Source organism: Microtus ochrogaster, chromosome 2, assembly GCF_000317375.1.
Source record: "Microtus ochrogaster isolate Prairie Vole_2 chromosome 2, MicOch1.0, whole genome shotgun sequence".
NCBI lineage: Eukaryota > Metazoa > Chordata > Mammalia > Rodentia > Cricetidae > Microtus > Microtus ochrogaster.
The window spans coordinates 78,045,270-78,064,896 of record NC_022010.1 but is presented as its reverse complement, the minus strand read 5'-3'; the positions used below and the strand labels follow the sequence as shown (position 1 = coordinate 78,064,896).

At 41.4% G+C, this 19,627-nt stretch overlaps 1 protein-coding gene across 12 annotated transcripts in view; it reads left to right on the top strand.

The window, feature by feature from the left end:
* Positions 1 to 19,627, top strand: part of Robo1 (roundabout guidance receptor 1) — a 1,008,058-nt gene that overhangs the window by 946,867 nt on the left and 41,564 nt on the right. For 8 of the 12 annotated variants that reach the window (XM_026786907.1, XM_026786922.1, XM_026786893.1 and 5 more), the window contains 4 exons: positions 2,167 to 2,338; positions 8,103 to 8,300; positions 11,802 to 11,828; positions 13,220 to 13,262. In XM_026786907.1, coding sequence (XP_026642708.1) covers positions 2,167 to 2,338; positions 8,103 to 8,300; positions 11,802 to 11,828; positions 13,220 to 13,262 — 440 coding nt within the window. The remainder of the gene's footprint in view (positions 1 to 2,166; positions 2,339 to 8,102; positions 8,301 to 11,801; positions 11,829 to 13,219; positions 13,263 to 19,627) is intronic. The other 4 variants (XM_026786925.1, XM_026786911.1, XM_005345228.2 and 1 more) reach the window with 1 other exon arrangement.

The following is a 19,627-nucleotide window of genomic DNA, read 5'->3' as shown; positions in this document are numbered from 1 at the left end:
ACCATAGATGTTTCAAAAGCATTTCAAGTAAAAATTTCACTTGTAACTGGTTCATTAGAAGATCAATATGGCCATCATCTTAAATACTTCCTCATAAGGTCTAAGGTTGTTCCAGTGTTAGGGTATAACAGCACACAATGTTTCAGCCCAGGGCAACAGGCTGTTGTAAAAGCATTTGTAAAAGAGCCTAAAATTTGATGATGTCTTGGCTCCCAAGCAAAATTGTGTAACGTAGATATTTTCCCCTAAGAGTCAGAACTCATTTATCTCCTCAAGAAATGTGCAAGGGTGAATTTCACTTAGCTTCATGGTCAATTTAAAATAATAAAATGCCTTTCAGAACCTGATTGACTGGCACAAAATCAGTTTGTGGCTTCGGTTCAGCTCCGTAATGTAATTGTTGGGAAAAAAACTCACAAAGGAGTCTCTTTCCAATGGCCAGGTTTGGGATAGAATGTCTCACCATTTGTGGGCATTAAGTATCGAAACTGTACTGCAGTAATTAAAACTTTTAGAGAAAAAGTTAAAGGTGATTGACCAAGTGCTAGAGAAGATTGGTGTTTTGATTGCCGTGAAGTCTGTTCTCCTAGTATAGTGTAGATAAATAATAGCCCATCCTAGCTAGGCCTTCCTACTACTGGAGGATGCTTCAGAGAAGCCAGAGTATTGCGAACTATTCTAGATATCATTTCCTTGTGGAAACAGTAAAAATATCATCATCTCCTATATCCATTTATTCAAGAGTATCATTCAATGATTAATCTTTTAATGACACCTAAAGGCAGGCTTAGAGTGTAGTCAGACTTTCAGTCTCCTAAGTAGATGCTTTGTTACTGCATGTCAGTATCAAAGTTCATGATTGCACAGTTACCTTTCTATTACAAGAATTTCCTTGCGTCAGGTGTGTATAGTTATTCCTTTGTATTCCCAATGTGTTATGAAACAGAAATTATTTCAGTTTATATGGCAGCTCTAATGGTTAATATTTTCTATTGATCACAGCTCAGCCTACCATGCTCAAGATAAACCCTAGGGTTACCCTTACACATTGTTAGTTTTTTATTTCCAATACAAACCATATTTATATGAAATATTTTATATTATTCCAGAGTTCTTTCTGCCTTCCCAGAAAACTGCATCTTGGGTTTGATGGTCATGTGATGTGTTCATTCTGGTTAATTCTATCCTGAAGTGTCAGGCTCAATGCTTCCTGTGCAGCTTTGTTTTGTTGTAGCTGGTCATATGGAGTTACTCTTGTGGTATAATTGTGATTATAATACAAATTATAAATGATGGCAAGTACATTATTGTTCTTTATGTGAATATTCACAGCCTTCTGCAGAGTAATTTTTATTTCTTCATGAAAAAGTCTTGATGACAAAAAATAACAAAAACCTAATGAAGTGGGCTGATGAGAGCCGTGTGAGAGAAATAACCAAAGATTAGCGAGCTGACCACTTTATATGATAAGATTTTTTTCATAATTTATTTGTTTTGTGTATTTATTCATGTGTGTGCGGGTGCACATTGAGGCCAAAAACGGATATCAGATCCCTCAGAAATGGAGTTACAGATGTTGATAGACTAAATTATGTGGGTTTTGGGAAGTAAATTCCGGTCCTCATGATCCCTATGATTATGTAGCAAACCTTCTTAACTGTCAAGATGTATCTCCAGCTCCTATATCAGTCCTTCTCAACCTATGGGTCACGTCAAATAGCTCTTTCACAGGGGTCACCTAAGACTGACAAAAATTACAGATATTATGATTCATTATAGTAGTAAAATTATCATTATAAAGTAGCAACGAAAATAATTTTATGGTTGGGGTCACTATAACAGAAGGAACTGTATTAAAGGGTCACAGCGTTAAGAAGGTTGAGCACAGCTCCCCTATATGATAGATTCTTAAATGATTATAGCTAACAAAAGTACCTATGAAAACATGTAGGAATCTTAAAGCTACTGTTAATATGGAATTTGATGAGAATAATCTCAGAATTAGTTCAAGGCCAAGAATGATTTCTAAAGTTTCATTTACTGGATCATTGGATTCTTCATAGATCTGCACTTTGCATAGGTCTGAAACTGATACGTGATGTGTGCTGAACTTTGCATTAACTTGGGTAATTTATCAGTTTTACTCTCATTATTTGCTTCTTCCAGGTTTGGTGTCTAGGTAACGAAACTAGGTACCACATAAACAAGACAGTTGATGGGTCTACCTTCTCAGTGGTTATCCCCTCTCTGGTTCCTGGGATCCGATACAGTGTGGAGGTGGCAGCAAGCACTGGAGCAGGTCCTGGGGTGAAGAGTGAGCCTCAGTTCATCCAGTTAGGTAAGACTCACATGATCTGTCATTCTCCCACTTAGCTCTGCTTGGCTGTTCTTATTTCGCTTACAGACCAGCCATTGTTGCAAGTCAAGGAGAAGCAAGAGTATGGTTTCTAGCTGCCGCAGGGCTATCTATGTTTAAAACACAGACAGCTATGGATACATAGCCATGCATCGCTTACCAAGGGCAAAACAGTCTGAGAAATTCATCGGTAGGTGATTGTGTCATTGTGTGGGCATCACAGAGTACAGTGATGTAAACTAAAACATCAGTGACATCACTAGGCAACGCAATCTTTTTTGAACGTGACTCTGCATATGGTTCATCATTCCAAGATGTTATATATGGTTAATGACTGTAGATGACTTGCAACTAAAATATCAAAGTGTAATATCACTCTTTCAAATACGGAGATGTCAATATTTACTGTCATTCTTACTCTGTCTTATGGAATTTTTATCTAATTAACAAATGCTGTTAATCGACCATCAAGGAAGCCTCAAATAAAAAGACAGACTCAGTCTTTCCTCCTGTGGCTTTTACAACTGTTCTGGAAGAGAAATGTCTTCATTAGGGTTTCTATTACTCTGACAAAACACCATGAGCAAAATGCAAGTTGTGGAGGGAAGGGTTTATTTGGCTTACTCTTCCAAAGCACTGTGCATCATTCGAAGAAGTCAGGACCGTGACTCTCGTAGGGAAGGAGCCTGGAGACAGGAGATGATGCAGAAGTCATGGACTGGTGTGCTAACTGGCTTGCTTCCCATGCCTTCTTCTGCCTGCTTTCTTATGGAACCCAGGACCACCAGTCCAGGGACTGCACCACCCACAGTGGGTTGGGCCTTCCCTCACCAATAACTAATTAAGAAAATGTTTTACAGCCAGATCTTATGGGGGCATTTTCTCAATTAAAGTTTCCTCCTCTCACATAACTCTAGTTAATGTGTCAGGTTGCCATAAGACTAGCCAGCACAGGAAATAAAATCCTTCCTTGAAATACTTAAGCCAGCTTTGGGAAATTTATATTTACATTTAATGTCTATTTAAAATTATAATTGTTTTTTATTACAAAAGGTAATTAAGATATTAATGTTTAAATATTTATATACTATTACCTTAAAAGGCTAAATACAATTTCTGCTTTAAAAATATTAGATTAATGAAAAAGAAAATGTGTCACAGAAGCCCACATGACTATGATTCAATACAGAAAATATATTATATGCAGAATATACAAATTAACATTCACTACAGAAATATATTACATACAGATTATACAAATTAACAGGTGGCTAAAAGTCAAATATAAAAAATAAATACTATTGTTCCTAAAAAGACAAGATAAAAATAGTTTGATTTTTAAGCAGTGATATTTATATTATTAAAGGTAACAAGAAGTGCAGAGTCAACTTTATATATTAACAATCAGAAATGAAACTTTGAAATATTTTATGTCATATGTGAAATTGTGGCCAAAGGATCGGGTGACACAGTCTGCATGCTTCCCAAGCACATACCTTTTTAAGGCACTAACAATACTGTCACCTTAGAATTATGTCAAGTTAAATTAAGAAATATCCAGCCTGGAATATTGTACTTATTTCACTGTTAAGACAAAGCCAGTGGCTCTAGGATAGACAGAAAATCTTTGCAATGTAACACAGTAAAGTTTCCCGAACACTGGTTATTGGTTAGGACTCAGTTCCATGTAAGTTCTGAGTGCCAAGCATTGTGGACCACAGGCCAATGAAATTGAGGCTTTAAGATGAGGTTTCCCGGGCTGTCCCCAGGCCAGCTGAAGAGGAGAAAGGACACACATTTTATGGGAGAACTTAAATGCTTCAGGCTAAGAGGGGGCCATCTTGCTCTTACCCATTCTGATTGCAAGTAAGGTATTTGGGGCCCCCACAGAATGAGGTCGCTGGGTAGGGAACCACCTTCCACCAAGTGGAGATTTAAATGCTAATTGTGAGATTCCCATTTAAAGCTTCCTCACTCAGCTGCAACTCTGGGCTAGAATATCATAATTTTTAACTCACCATTTCCACTTACCAGCTTTGAATGTAATTATTACATGCATCTCTTTTAGACAAAAATAGCTTCACAACTTGTTTCAAGCAATACAGGAAATGGAAAAAATGCTTAATGCATCTGTTAGAATGTTTTAACATGCGTGCAGGAATAAATATAAGTTGACACACACACATTTATCCACTTTGCTGTAATGTCAATATCTATTTTTTAACATTGCAAGTTACATTGCTGTGATCCTGTTGACAATGTTTGCTTTTATAGCGCACTGCCTTTTTGTCCTATTATTTCGGAAGATGGGTTTTGAGGGGGGACTGTGGGTTATTTTATTAAGATTTATATCAAGAAATTTAAGACTCAAATATTTTAATATAGCCTCAGCTGCAGTGAGACCGAACCTGATATACCGAGTGGCCATTTGAATTCATTAGTCACACCAACACTTTATTCCGTTCAGCCCATCTGGTCGCTAGCAGTGGAACCTCCCATGGCCCTTTCTATAAAATCTGAAGCTACCCGATTTAACCTTTCGCAAACAACCATGAGATCTATAAACCTGGTAGATACAAAGGATGAATTAAGAGTGAAAAGAATAGGCCTGCTTAGTGAGCGCTGAGAGGTGGAAATGCTCTTAGGCCAACCAGAGATAAAAGGGTCTGGGACATGAAATAAAACTTTCCGTCAACAAACAGTTGAAAGCAGGTGACTGCTGGCAAAAATAGTTTCTCAGCCTTGACCCTCTGTAGAGTCAAACTGGCAGTTGCGTTCAAGGAAAAGGGACATGTAGTACCCGCACGGGCACACGCGTGCGTGTGTGCACACACACACACATACACACAGCATGACTAGGAATTTAGACCTTCCATATGGAGAGGAGCGCTGTATTCCTAAAGCAGTCTCAGCACACACTAAAAGCTATTTATTTTTATTGCCAGTTGTCTTCTCATAAGGCAGTATCATTTAATAAGGAAAAAGCCATGTTCAAGTTCAGAAATGTTGTTCATGAAGAATTAGTTGTGTCGATTATTGTTCTCGAAATGAAACTATACCGGGGGACCAGAACATGCTCCAGATTTAAAGCAGAATTGCTGATGTCTCTTTGATCAGGCTTGGAGTTCTCTTTCTGCAGAGAGGCTGTGAATCGGTCCTCCCTTGAAGACAGAGCTCAGATGATCTGGTCGCTGGTGTTTACCTTGCTACGGCTTCCCTGTCCCAGGGAACAGTGACTGGCAGGTGCCCTGAAATTTTTTATGTAACCTGCCTGCATGACCGCTCTCTAGGATACCTTTGACCAGGAAGAGTGAGCGACGGATGTCTGTGTCTCCAAGGAGACATGGGGGAGGCAATGGGACCAAATTCGTGACAGAAGCAATTTACTACAGACAGATCTGGAAGGGAGAAGGCCACAGGAGCCACTCACTACCCCGCAGTGTGAATCTAGAGGAAGGGCCTGTGGAATCATGGTGTTTTTATTGGTGCTCAAAAGTTTCCTCAGAACTAAACCCTTGTAAATTTCAAGGGTTTGGTTGTTCCAAGAGGAAACGGTGATGGATTCCAGAGTGCGCCGCCATCACGAAGAGGCTGTCACCACTGGACATGTGCACAATCCATAGAGAACAAATGGGGTCCTGAAGGAGGTTGAACTGCTATGTCCCAGACACAGTCGGTCATACGGAGGCTAGAGTATCTAGCTTGAGCATGCTAAGACCTGGGAGAAAACAGGAAGAGAGAGCTACAGAGATGGTTCTGTGCTTGCCGAGCAAGTGTGAGAATCTAAGTCGGAGTCCCTAGGACCTCTGTATAATCTGGGTACGACAGCATACTTCCAGAATCCCAGCAGTAGGGAGGCAGAGAGAAACAGATGCCTGTAGCTCGCTGGCAGCCAGACCAGCTAAAATACGGAACTATGCATTCAGCGAAAACCTGTCTCCAAGACATAGGTGGGAAGCGATTGAGGAAGACATTGGGTGCTGAATTTTGGCGTCCACAGGCATATCCATCAAACATACACACCCACACCCATATGCACAGCCATTGGCACACAAAATGTATGCACACATACACACATACATTTTTCTCAGAGCTCAAACATATTCTTACGAGATGGGCCTGAGTTTCTCACAACAGGAGAAAAAAAAAAGGACTAAGCCAACTCTATCCCCCAGTACTGTCTCTTTGCTGCTAATGGGTTTAGGACCAGAGGGAACCATTTCCTTTACTGTTTTCCCACTGATGGCTGTGCCAAACTAAAGTGCATAGCTTCAATTCACTGGTCATACAGAGGGCCCTGGTTAAGTTAAACGGGTCACAGCGCATAACCATAGGACATGACTCTGAGAAGGGAAGTGCCAGCAAGGAGGGGGCTGCTAGGAATGGGAAGGAGATGATGAGGGAAGCAGAAGAATACAGTGTGCGTATTGAATAGCAAAATTACAGTGAACAGGGAAAATAGATCCAAATCAACATGAAGCTATAAGAATGCAGGACATTAGCAGTTTATGTCAGATGACTCACTGATAGGAAGAATAAAATGAGCAAACCCCTCTTTTTTTCCCCCAGATAGAGTGTAGAAAGATATTAAAAGGACTTTCAGCAGTGGGGACACTGCACACTGTGCAGCCTTAAGTTGGCCACCACTAAGGCAACAAAACGGGTTGCCTTGCTGGTGGAGCAACAGCCTTGATTTCCTAGAGTTCGCGGGCAGCTCTGGGGAGGCCTTAACTAAGAACTGCAGGCCTCAGCAACCTCTCTACAGGCCTAAGACAAATGGAAAATGAGTAAATTTTATTACCCATATATTCTATCAATTTTTAATTTTGAATCAAAATGTCTAGCAGAAAATATGAGTCCTTTTGGCTATTCGTAACACTTGATGATTCTTTTACATATTTAATGTTCTTTTCTTATTTCTAATGTGGATCATCATTATTATTCTAAAAGAAAGATTATCTGTAGTTCTGCCAAAGCTAATTTTTATAGTGTTTTAGCGGTCTTTGATTTTATAATTCTTTCTAAATATAAGTTCAAATAATGTGCAATTAAGACAGTTGAAGACTATGCAAAATAGTTTTGGGGAGGAAACAAACACATTTTTTTTTCAAGATCTCCTTACAGAAGAGGTAAAATTTCAATTCTAGCTTCCCACCTGCCTCCCACCGCCCATTTTTAAGACAGAGTTTCCCTATGTAACCCCAGCTGGCCTGGGATTCTCTGTATAGACTGGCTGGTTTCAAATCACATGATACAACTGCCTCTGTCTCCTTGGTGCTGGGACTAAAGCTGTGGGCCACTGCACCTAACTTATTTCTATCATTTTTGAAGCAAATATTTGAGGGTTCCTACAGAAGTGTGAAAAAGTTTACAAATTCAGTACCCTTTATTTCCCAGAATGCATTAAATTATTCCATAGTTTAAAGGTACTTTGGTATATCTGGTTAGTTTTCTCATATGAAACCTATACTAAACACCCACACAGTAGTCTGAAATAAAAAGACAGAGGGCATTTGTCTTTAACTGTAGCCTCATAAAAGTATGACATGCTTGTTTTGAATTAAAGTAAATGGAATAAATAAATTCTTTCCCCTAAAACCTCTTGCACTTCCCAGTGGTGGCTGAGGCAAAATGGAAAACAAAATCATTGTACAGATGCTAACAAGATGAAACAAGAGCCATGTATACTGTACTGTACTGTCACGTTGAGATTTTGACCCTTATTAACCAAGAGGTGACCTTTCAGATTCTCATGGAAACCCCGTGTCTCCCGAGGACCAAGTGAGCCTCGCTCAGCAGATCTCAGACGTGGTGAAGCAGCCAGCTTTCATTGCTGGCATTGGGGCAGCCTGCTGGATCATCCTCATGGTCTTTAGCATCTGGCTGTACAGGCACCGCAAGAAGAGAAACGGTCTCACCAGCACGTATGCGGGCATCAGGAAAGGTGTGGTGGCTATAAAACCTTTTATCTTAAACTGATAGTGTGTTATTCATGGCACACAGCCTTCATTAAATGGCTTTATTATGGGAAGGTTCTCAATAGTGCTGTTCTTTCTCCACATTGTCCGTATAGGAACTTGCTCATGTCTCAAGCCAGGAATAGACTCTTCCAGCCTCTCTGGGCCCACCTTTTTCTAAAGAAAGCACTCTTTGCTTGCGATGAGGCGGGGCCGCACATGCCTAGAGACTCGCATGCCTTTGCAACACACCCTCAGATCTCAGTGCTGCCCGTGTTTATTTTTTACTAGCTGAGTCAGTTCTTAAGACTCCCCGGTAGATAGCCATCCTCTTTATTCTCGCCTTTGATAACTCAGGTTTACACCAGGGCAGCTCTAAGTCACAGTGTTTAGTGGACAACCCCTTACCTGTGTTTGTTTGCTCCCTTTTGTTCCCAAAGTTCTCACGGGTTGGACGCAAACGGTGTGATTCACCCTAGATATAGACCCCGTATGTCCACCTGGGGCCATTTTACATTGCTTTTTACATTGCTGCAGAGCAGACGTTGTAACGATTGCTTATAAGGCTTCCCCGTAGCCCAACCATGACCTCCTTTCTATGCTAACTGTGCACATGTTTCCTAAGCAAACACTTTAGACATGCCCTGGCAAAGTACTGCCTCTGACTAATGGTGCGGCCAAGTCAGTATTGTCAGTGCTAGGTGGAACTCAAACACCCCTGTACCTTTAGACAGAATCCTAGCTGTGCAGTCTCAGATTTCTGTGCTCTTGCTTACAAGAGATCTTGACAAAAGAATGAGCGAGATTGTCACTAGTCCTGTGGAAATGAAGCCCTGACCGGCCCTGGCTCTGCAGCCCCCTTCCGTACGTAAACCTTCTCAGGCATTGTCATCTGTCCACCACCCCCACCCCCCACCCCCACCACAAACACACACACACCAGACACGAGTTCTGTCAGTGGCCCTGCCGGGAAATAGCAAAAAAAGCCTTGGAGGGCTTGGGGCCAGTGCAAAGACAGTGCGGCTCATTATGCGTACAAAGACGAACAATGACAGACACATGCTGGCCAGATGATCCTTTGACTCGGATCAATGGAGAGAAGGGCTTTGTGGGAGGTGGCTTGGGGAGGGAGGAGGATACCCTTGGAGGCTGTTTTTGAAATCTGACTTGAGTTAGGAAGCACGGCTAAGTAATAATGAAATGTAGAGTCCCCTGCTCTCTCTGGTGGAAGGACCTCCATCAAGAGCTTGGTTGTGTAAGCATCCAGTCCTTGGGCTTCAGGGTTTCCTGTCACAGCGAAGTGCCTTAGTTGTGTAAGGGTAGCAGGTTAATGCTCTCTACTGTCTTGCTCTAAGGATGTGGCGCAGACCCCTCCTTGCTCTCCAAAGCCTTCCTTGTCTTTACTAATGTCCTTTGTGCATGCCAGTAAACACCTCTGTGCATTCCCCAACTAATCCCATTGCCTTTTCAGTTAGCCCCCACTGGACAGAAATCATAAAACATAATTCTGAATGGGACCTCCTGAGCCCCTGACTCTCTTTTCCTCACCTTAACATTTTTTTTGTAATTCTTTTTCTATGCAATTTTTAAAGTATATTGTGTCATCTGAAATTTCTTATGCTAAAAAAATAATGCCAGTGGTCTAAGTGAAATGAGATATGGCATATTTTAACAGAATCAGTGCAGAGTGCCCATTTGCCTGCACAAGATCAAGCCAGAGTGTGACTTTTTCACACTGTGGGGATTTTGGGGGTGGCCTCGCCACATTTCGCTGTGTATGATGTGCAGCGGTCCTGCATACCTGCCTGTGTTCATTCACACAGATCCCCAACCTTAGCGAGCACACAAGGTGTTAGCTGTGGCCTTGGAAGACTTGGGAATTCAGTTGGGTTTGGGAGGGTAAAAATCCCACTTGGTGCTCGCCTGTCCTGATTTGTTTTTTTCTCTTCACAAATGGGTTAGCGAAAGCACCTAGAAAGGCCTTTCTGGTCCCCTGTGTCCTTGTCATCGCAGATTAATGTTCAGGGACTCCATTCTTGCTTGAACAGGTTTAGTTTCAAACGCACCTGTTCTTTATATTTTATAAGGACTTGTTACATTGTTTTTTTAATATAGCTAAATTATATTGACTTTGAAAAGATCTCAGTGAAAAAAGTCACAATGGAATTCTTAAAATGGTCCTGCCGTGTTACACACGAAGGCCACTGTATAAATTGAGGATGCATTGAGGGTTTTGTCATTGTTCTTTCTTGTATGCTAATATTACGTAGCTTGCAAAGAAGTGGACATGGTACACCGTTCCAGCATGTTCCCAATCCAAGTTCAGACCCTACCATCAATTTCCTATTGATATATAAATGGAAAATATACTTTGGTATTTTTGATACATGAAAAATAATCAATATTGCAGCTTATTTGCCCTAAAGAATTGTTGCGAGCAATCTTTAATTTGAAAGGAAGGCATTTTCCTGCTTTCCCTATTAGGGCTGCATTTCCTTTAAATTGAAGGGGAGAGATTGGAAAATCATTTCGTCTCCTCCCTCTATGAAATAGCATGGAAACTGCAGTGGTGCTTGCCTGCCCCCAGCAAAGGGAGAAGATGGGGAAATGGGGGGGGGGGCAGGCTGCCACTTTTGAGGTCTGTAGTTCAATTTCAGGCATTATTGATTAGATTAAGATTTATAACTACAGAAAGAGTGGAGGTTCTCCGGGGGGTGTTATTGTTCTTTTGTTCTGCTTCTAGGGTGGCATTAAAAAATGTTCTGTCTGTCCCTTGAAAGCTTCTCGGTGTAAAGGATGACAAATAAACTGGAGGTTTAGCTCCACATTCCTACATCTCTTACTATCCATTCACAAGTTTTCATGATGATTAAAAACAAAGCAAAAACAAAAGAAAACCATGTTACTCTGTTTCTGTGCTGCCAGGCATTTCTCCCCAGTAAAGCTGTATAATTTGTTTGATTCTCTCTCTCTCTCTCTCTCTCTCTCTCTCTCTCTCTCTCTCTCTCTCTCATCTCTCCCTCTTCCCCATTCCAGTAATGAGCACCCCACTGCACCTACTATTCCACTTACCAAGCATTTACTTTCAGATGTCCAGATAAGGATCCAGCGCAGCCCTGATAATACTTGTTTAAGAATCCATCATCCAGTGTTTGGGAATGATTAATAGTGCAGGATTCCTGTTTGTACTAAAGCAGTGGGCAGACTCTGTGTTTCTAAATGCAAGGTCATCCGCAGGCTAACCCAGACAATTCCCCTCCTGAGAGTATTAGAATGTCAGCCACTTCAGAACGGTACCTGTAGAGACAGGCTGCTTCTTTTTCAGACTTCAGATGTGGTGTTACTCATATATCAGAGTGTCAAACCCACTGGCTTGGTTATTTACATTTGTGTTATGTTCAGCTGTCTGCTTGATTTATACTAATGTGATATGTTCCCCTTCTCTCTCCAGCTTAATAACTAGTTTATATTTTGTTTTGATTTTTCAGTCCCGTCTTTTACCTTCACACCAACAGGTATCTATTTGCACTTACCCTCTTCCTTCCGTGTGTTAGTTTGGCGTGTGTCGTGCTGTTATGTTTCAGTTCATCTTAAACGGTACCTTGGGGAAAGGACCTGCATAGACCACACTGTTGCATAGACCACAATGTTGCATTAACTCATGCCAGGCATGCGTCTGAAGTAGGAACGGTGGGCGTTGCTTTTCATCTACTCAGTGCAGTTACATATCCTGCATGCCACATTGCACCTTAGCCTGTGTGCATGCATCTCCGTTAAACCAGCACACTTTTCTACCCTCGGCATGATTTAACACACTAATCATCTTACTGGTTAGTTCACACGAGGCTGTGCATCTTTCTCCCCTCGACTTCAACTTTGAAGTTTTCCAACAACAGGCAGATTTCTCTCGTTTGTAGTTTTCTGTCCATAGAATTACTGTTCTCAGAAGCACCCCAAATCTCTGCCCACGAGTGATAAACTTCATTTCTGACAAGTCAGAGTCCTCGTCTTGGTCCCCTTCAGCTTCTCTCAGGACAGACCCTCCTCTCACGTCAGCTCCGGTCAAAGACGTCCCTGTAGTTCTGTGTCCTCAGTTTTAATCCAGTTATTGGGATCACTGGGCACAGTTATCTCTCCCTAGCAGACTTCCAGTTTGGAGTTTTTCTAAGTAGCGGAAACTTGGCAGCTTTTAAAAACACATTTCTTCTTAGAAAATGTGTCCGTATTTACAGGAAAGCTAATCTTCTTAACTCCATGCCTAACTATTTATAAGTCTGTGTTTGTTCTGGCCAAAATAAAGTGGATTAATCCTTAAACTGCATTAAAATATTTCTTCACCATATCTGATAGAAATATAATGTCTGATAGAAATATAATACGACAGGGTTTTCACAAGTCAAATATAAAATAGGTCACATCAATCATCCCAACTTGGCATAAGTCTTTGTGTGTGGAAGGAGGGTTTATATGATCATGTATCGTCTCTTTATTTCTGTGCCTTCTTCTGGGAAGACAATCTAGCAAGTTTTCTTCCACTCTGAATTTAAGATTAGCCATACAGAAATCATAGAATTATGTTGTCTGGTAAGAAATTCTAAAGAAATCTATAAAGATACCATTGTGCACATATGAATAAGCTGTACTTAGTAATAGTGTACTGAATTTTTAATTTTATTTTTTGCAATCTGAGAAATTAAGAATGATGTATAGTTAGTCTAAAAACAATCTTCTAAATAATTCCTATATGGAACAAAAGTCTGCTACATCTGGCAATGGTTTTATAGAGTTTCTGGGCAGGAAGGGAAACAGACTGATATTTTAGAAAGATGTTCATGAATATGATTGCTCCTGCTATATAAACATGTCTATTAATTGTTCTCTCTCTCTTTTTCTTGTAATATTCTAGTAACTTATCAAAGAGGAGGCGAAGCCGTCAGCAGTGGAGGGAGGTAAGTATCTTCCTTGTTTTCTTTTAAATCCGAAGGGGTATTCCAACTCTTTCCTGTCTTCTCAGTGTCATTGCTTCCTTTTCTCAAAGACTAAACCTCCCTTTGAAATTTGTTCAAATACTTCGAAGAGATGTCTCTCTCTCCCCTTGGCGGCAGTCTAAACCAAGGGGTTTACAGGGATTGCTGTGAATGCTTGCAGTTTTAGTCGTTGACCACGAGAGGGAGCACTTGACCCAAGGAAAACAGACTTGCCGATGTAGCAGATGATTACAAGGAGTTAAAGTGATTAAGCTGTGGCCCGCCGAAGATGAAGAAATATAGCTAGTTAACAGACACCATCAGAGAAAGGCATTCCCTTGAAAACCTGCTGAACACAGCAGCGACTGGGAAGTTGTGGCTGCTGTCTGTTCTTCCGGAGGAATTTAGCAGAATTCCCGTCTGTGTTTGGGGGGAAATATGTTTAAAGGCCGAAATCTAGATAGCTTGTTAACAAAGAGATTTTTCACCTCTAACTAAAATGAACCTCTATTCCACATTTATGTTATTTTTTGGTGATTATTATTCAGTGAATTGTAATATATTCACAGAGAAATCACAAATTGGAGCGGCAGAAAGCTTAAAGGGGCTTGAAATGGTATAAATCACAGGTGACAAGCTTAAGTATTTTCCACAATAAGGTGATTTTTTTTCATCCCCTAAAATTCAGTAACATTAAGATGATGGGGGGGGCAAGAAAAGGAAAATTAGAAACCCTTTCAACAAAAACTCCTTTAAAATTCAAATTTGTTTAACTTACTAAGTACCTTTGTGTGTAGTTGAATAACCTGGTTAGCTACCGGACAGTGAAAAATGAATACAGTGTTATTTCTACATCTAAGGAGTGTCTGACAGGAACATTGCTGAACTTGCTCTATAACAAAGAGTGATTTGAAAGAAAAGGTTGCCTGCTTCTAGCCAAGGCTTTGCAAATGTGGCAATGGATACTAATCTCTTCATTCCTGGATACCATTAACTTCTTGTTTTCATACCTGTGAAACAAAGCCAGCCTCCAAAACACTCCCAAAGCTAGGAAGTCTGCATAAAAAGAACAAATCTACTAGATTCGAGAATTCAACCACAGCGTGTTTTTGCATCCTGGGGAATTCCATGTGAGGCACAGCCCGGGCGTTCGTGAGTGAGCCTCTGGCATGGGAACATTTCCTCTTAGGTAGATCTGGAATGCCTGGTTATTTAGCCACCACCTTTTGTGTACATACTTAAGACTGCAGACTTTGGTTTTCTTGGCAGTGGGCTCTGTGCGTGGACACGTATGCACATGCTCACACACACGCATGCATAGAAATAAAATATAAACCTCATTCCTTTGCTAAAATGTTTACAACCTTGGGAAACAAAATTATGGGGCAAACAATGGCAGGGGTGCATAAGAAGCATTAAGTGGTTCTTCTGTTGTGAATGCGGAATTGTAAAGTTCTTCAATTCTCTATTTTGAAATTTGCTAGCAATGAAGGTATAGCTATTTACATCTAAAAACAGATGCCTAGCAGTGAAGGGGATTTATTTCCAACCCTCGGTAGATATCATCGTCCCCAGTGTAATGATGAAAGGGGCAGGAATGTTGGCAAGGCGATGGTTAAGTGAGGATTTCAGAGTTATAGCTCAGGATGACTCTTTTTTATTGTTGTTGTTTTGTTTGTACACAATTGTATACATGATGGTCCATTCATTTCATAGAATAAACCCTTCCTGTGTAGCAGTCACCATGGGTGAAAATCCCCACCCTCGATCTTATAATACAATGAGAAAGACGAGATGGATATTAAAGAGATTGGCGCCTTTCAAACTCTGCTCTTTTGTAGTGCCAGTTACTAATCGTTTGGGGGGAAATAAAATAGGTTAAGAAAAATAGTTCATTGGGAAAAGGCGTCATTTCTAGCCGTGGGATGGCCGTGCCGTGTGTGTTTATCCGTGCTGGTGTATGCATCCATGCATGTGCGAGTTTTATTTTTTTTTTTAATGGGTGGAGGAGAGAACGTGTACCATGTCCATCTTCTCTGCTGAGTTCTCTTTGTCCATATTTCAGCCCTGGTTTTCTTCATATATCTGAGATTCTTGATCCTCAGTGGACCCGGCACATCACTAGGTCAATGACACCTAAGCAAAAGTCTCTTAGCCGGCTGTTTTTTCCTCCTGTGTGGGGGAGGGCATTTGACAAACCATCTCTTACCACACGCACTGTCTCTCAACATTATTTGTCTGCAAACCCTGGTTTTCCTTCACTGAATCTGGAAGGAAAGCACTGGACGTTCCAACAGCATCTTGTTTCATCAAAACTACTCCTGCAGATTCTCTGTCAGGCTAGGCAAGAATTATCTTTGGGGTGTGTATTAATCGTATCATCACTCCTGAAGACCCTGTTACCGGCAGGACCCCAGTTCTACATGTAACATATCAACCCCAAATTCGGGATAACAATAGAGCCCACAGACTCTTGCCCTGCTGTATCAACTTGCCATGTTACATTGTGTTCTATTCACACTGGATCATGACATTGCACACACTTTACTGGATTAGTCTAAAGATCATGTTCTACCTACCATCCCTTTTCAGTTTATCCAAACTCCCTTTTTGATAGTTTCCCATGAAGTATGCACCATGGTGAGCATGAGGTAAATCAGCTCTTATTTATTTGAAATAAAGCATCACTGAATTCACACGCTTAGACCACAGCCAAGCTGCTGCTGGGATGCAGAGATGCATCCGTTGTTAAAAGCATGCCACTGCCCTAGCAGAAGAACTAAGTTGTGCTCCCAGCATCCACACCAAGGGATGGACAGCTGCTTGCAGCTCCAGCTCCAGGGAATCAAGCACCCTCCTCTGGGTTCTGCAGGCACTCTCACAGAGGTATACACACGTACACGTGATCTTAAAAGTTTAAAAATAAATTCATTTCCTCCATTCTGTCTAAAGCTGCTTCTGGGCCCATGACAGAACTGAGTGGTTACAGCAGAAACTAGGGAACACAGACAGCCTTCCATGGTTCCTGTTTCAGCTTTAACAGAAAAGCATTCAACCTTTGGTGTGTGACCATGTGACCGTAAAATGTGACATCCTGGTCTGTGGTGAATGCACAGCTGATGATCAGTACATGAATTGCTGTGAGTGTGTATGTCTGTGGAGGGGGCGTGCGTGTGTTCATGCATGTGCATGGCCTCTGGAGGCCAAACGTGACCCTCTAGTGTCCTTCCTCAGGATTTGTCATTTTGGTTTTGGAGACAAGGCCTCTCACTTGCCTGTAACTAATCATTTAACTAGGCTGGCTGGCCCAGGGCCCCAGGGATCTCACCGTTGCCACCTCTCCAGAGCTGGGATAGCAGATGGTGAAGGAGTATTCGCCACTGCCCAGCTTTTTACTCAGATTCTGGGGCTCCTATTCTCATTCTTGAGGCAGCACACTCCTTATAGATTTTTCTCTTCCCAACTCAACACGTGAATTTTTATTTGTAATCAAGCCAATTCATCAGGTGATATCAGTAAATTCTGTGCTTCAAAGATGTCATTGATACCCTAAGAAAAGGATGCATGCCAAAGGCGCCCATGCTGCCTTTGTTTTTGTTTGCTTTTAAAGAATTCTTTGGGGCTGGAATTTTCTTCCATTTTATAAAAGAAATGGCTATATAAAAATCTTATGGTTCGTCACATTGTAGACTTAGTTATCCCTTAGCACAAAAGAATGAGCCTCGTGGTGAAGCCAACCCACCAGCTCGCAACGTGCCAAGGACAGTGTGTGGAAACCCAGAAAGAGCACGGTAATATTAAGTAGCTGTTCTCCCTCACTCGTTTCTCATGCCTGAGACATTCCAGTTGCCTCTTCCAAGAAAACCTACTTGCATGCCAAGCCACAGCATGAACTGGGAAAAACTAGGGAAACCTGAGGGAGGGTGTGTGAAGGTCAGCCTAGCCTGGTAAAGAATGCCAAGACCGCATTTCCTGTCGGGGAAGAACACACAGAAGTGGAGAGAGCCCACATCTTGCTTCTCTTAAAGACATTGGCAACTCTTAGACATATGCCAGGACTTTGAAACTCGTTCGCCCAGTGGGGAAAGGACGCAGCCAATAGGATGGCAGCCTTCACTACTGGGATTCTGCACAGTTTTTCCACCGCTCCTACACTCTACCGTAGTTATGTTGTGGTTTATCAATTCAAATAAGTCTTCTTGGAGTGAGCGATAGGAATATCTGAAGTAATGGAAAAGGAAGAATGGAAAGCAATTGCCATGTAATTTTCAGAGTATATTTGGGTTTTGTTGTTGTTGTTGTTTGGTTGGTGGGATTTGGATTTTGGTTTGTTTTGTCAAATAGATCCTCTTAATATATGGGCAGATGCAATCATGTAAAGTTGTTTCTAACATGCTTAAGCCAGCCCACACTGTATTCTGTGCTTCTGCTGCTTCCGTTAGGGAGTTAACATTCCATGTTGGAAGCGTAAATGGATGAGTACAGCCCTTAGAACTGTTAGTTGCGAAAGACAAAGCCGCCCCATGAGACCAGCTATGCATGCCCTTGCCTTCCACCCAGACCTCTGCCACACACACCTGGTACTCTGAGGATCACTGTGGGACAAGAACTGTGTTTTACCTTCTCCCGGAGAGTGATTTTCATTCCAAACTCAAGTCTAAACAGAAGCCCGAGGCACAATGTGTGGATCTTCCTTCCTGCTGGAAATCACCCATCTGTATGAGAAATTCTCCAAGCCTCTGATGATATCAAAGCGCTCTCTGTTTAAATGTTTTTCAGAGGGAATCACAGTAGCATAGAAAACGCTGTCTGTTCCTTTTGAAACACGCGAGTCAGTCTGGGAATTTTCCACTTGACCTGTACTTCATGTATACCATAGTACTTCTGCGGTGCCAAATTCAGACATTTTGTTCTTAATAGCTCCAACAGCATTAATACTCCAGGCTTACGTTCATGGGAAATAAAATAACAAAACTAAAGAGTACCTGATGCAGATTCTCTGTAACTACCATCTCTTGCAATTCCCACATATCCATGCCCCAACTTCGGTTGAAATGTTTAGAATTTCAATGGTCCAGCAACATTGCTCTTTCAAGTATGTTTCTATCAACAGTTTTAATAATTAAATAGCCCAATTTTAACAGCTTTATTGAGACTATAAAACATTTTCCTCATTCTCCCTGTTGTTAAGTGTTTGGGAACATGGGAGAATCCCCACAGGTTTCTATGTGTGCTTATAACATGCCACATCAGAGTGTGGACACCAGGGCCACTGTGAGTGTTTGAAGCTCAGCCCTGCCACCCGCTCACTGTGCACACAAGTATCCAAACTTCCCTCGTACGCCTCAGTTTTCTCTTCTTCAAGATCTGGATAATAGCAGTCTGAACCCATAACATTGTGATGTTTAAATGGGTCACTACATTTGAAGAACTCAGCAATGCGTCACATGTTATATGAATTTTATGACCTGGCAATGCTAAAGCATGCATGGGCAGCCTGTATATGGCGGTTCTGTTGAACTTGTCCATATTGGGTTTCATGGTCTTCATTGATGAGGACAACTGACCAGGTCTCTTCCTCAAGTTCACATGTTCTAAGCAGAAAATACATCCTCATCTTAACTAAGTGTATGTTCCCATATCGACACAACTACAAGGATTATTGATCTGTATTTTTCATCTGAAATGAATTTGCCCTCAAATAACTATCATAAGCATAACAAGTTATATACCTTTAACAATATATATGACCAAATAAAAACAAGTCATAGAGAGTGAAATATGAAGTTCGTGCTTCCCAGCTAAATGAGAAATATGGTGACTGTACTTTAGTAATGACAACAAAAATCACAGAATTATCTGTAGTGCCAGCCTATTGTGGATGGCACAGAAAATCTCATGCTCTTTATCTCTGATGCTGAGTTCAAGTGGGGTCAGTTCTGAAAAAGCACACAGACTGCAGTTTGACCTCTTGGCCCCAGTGGTCTAGGTCACTCGGTAATTACTGTGCGTGCACTCTGCCTCCCCAAAATGAAAGCGGATTAACATTGCTTGTGTGGAGGGAGCACTGATATTTCTTTTTGTCAACATCTTTGTTTTATCAACTTTTATTCATCAGCTTTCCATTGTGCAGGAACTTGGGCACTTTAAGCTTCATTGTGGTACAATACTCCTTTACTTATGAGTTGACAAGCTTACAGAACAGCAGTCTGATATACTGACATACTCTACCACTGATGTACCTACCACTGTACAACTGACATACTACTGATGTACCACTGTACCACTGATGTGATACTCTACCACTGATGTACCTACCACTCTGCCACTGATGTACCACTCTACCA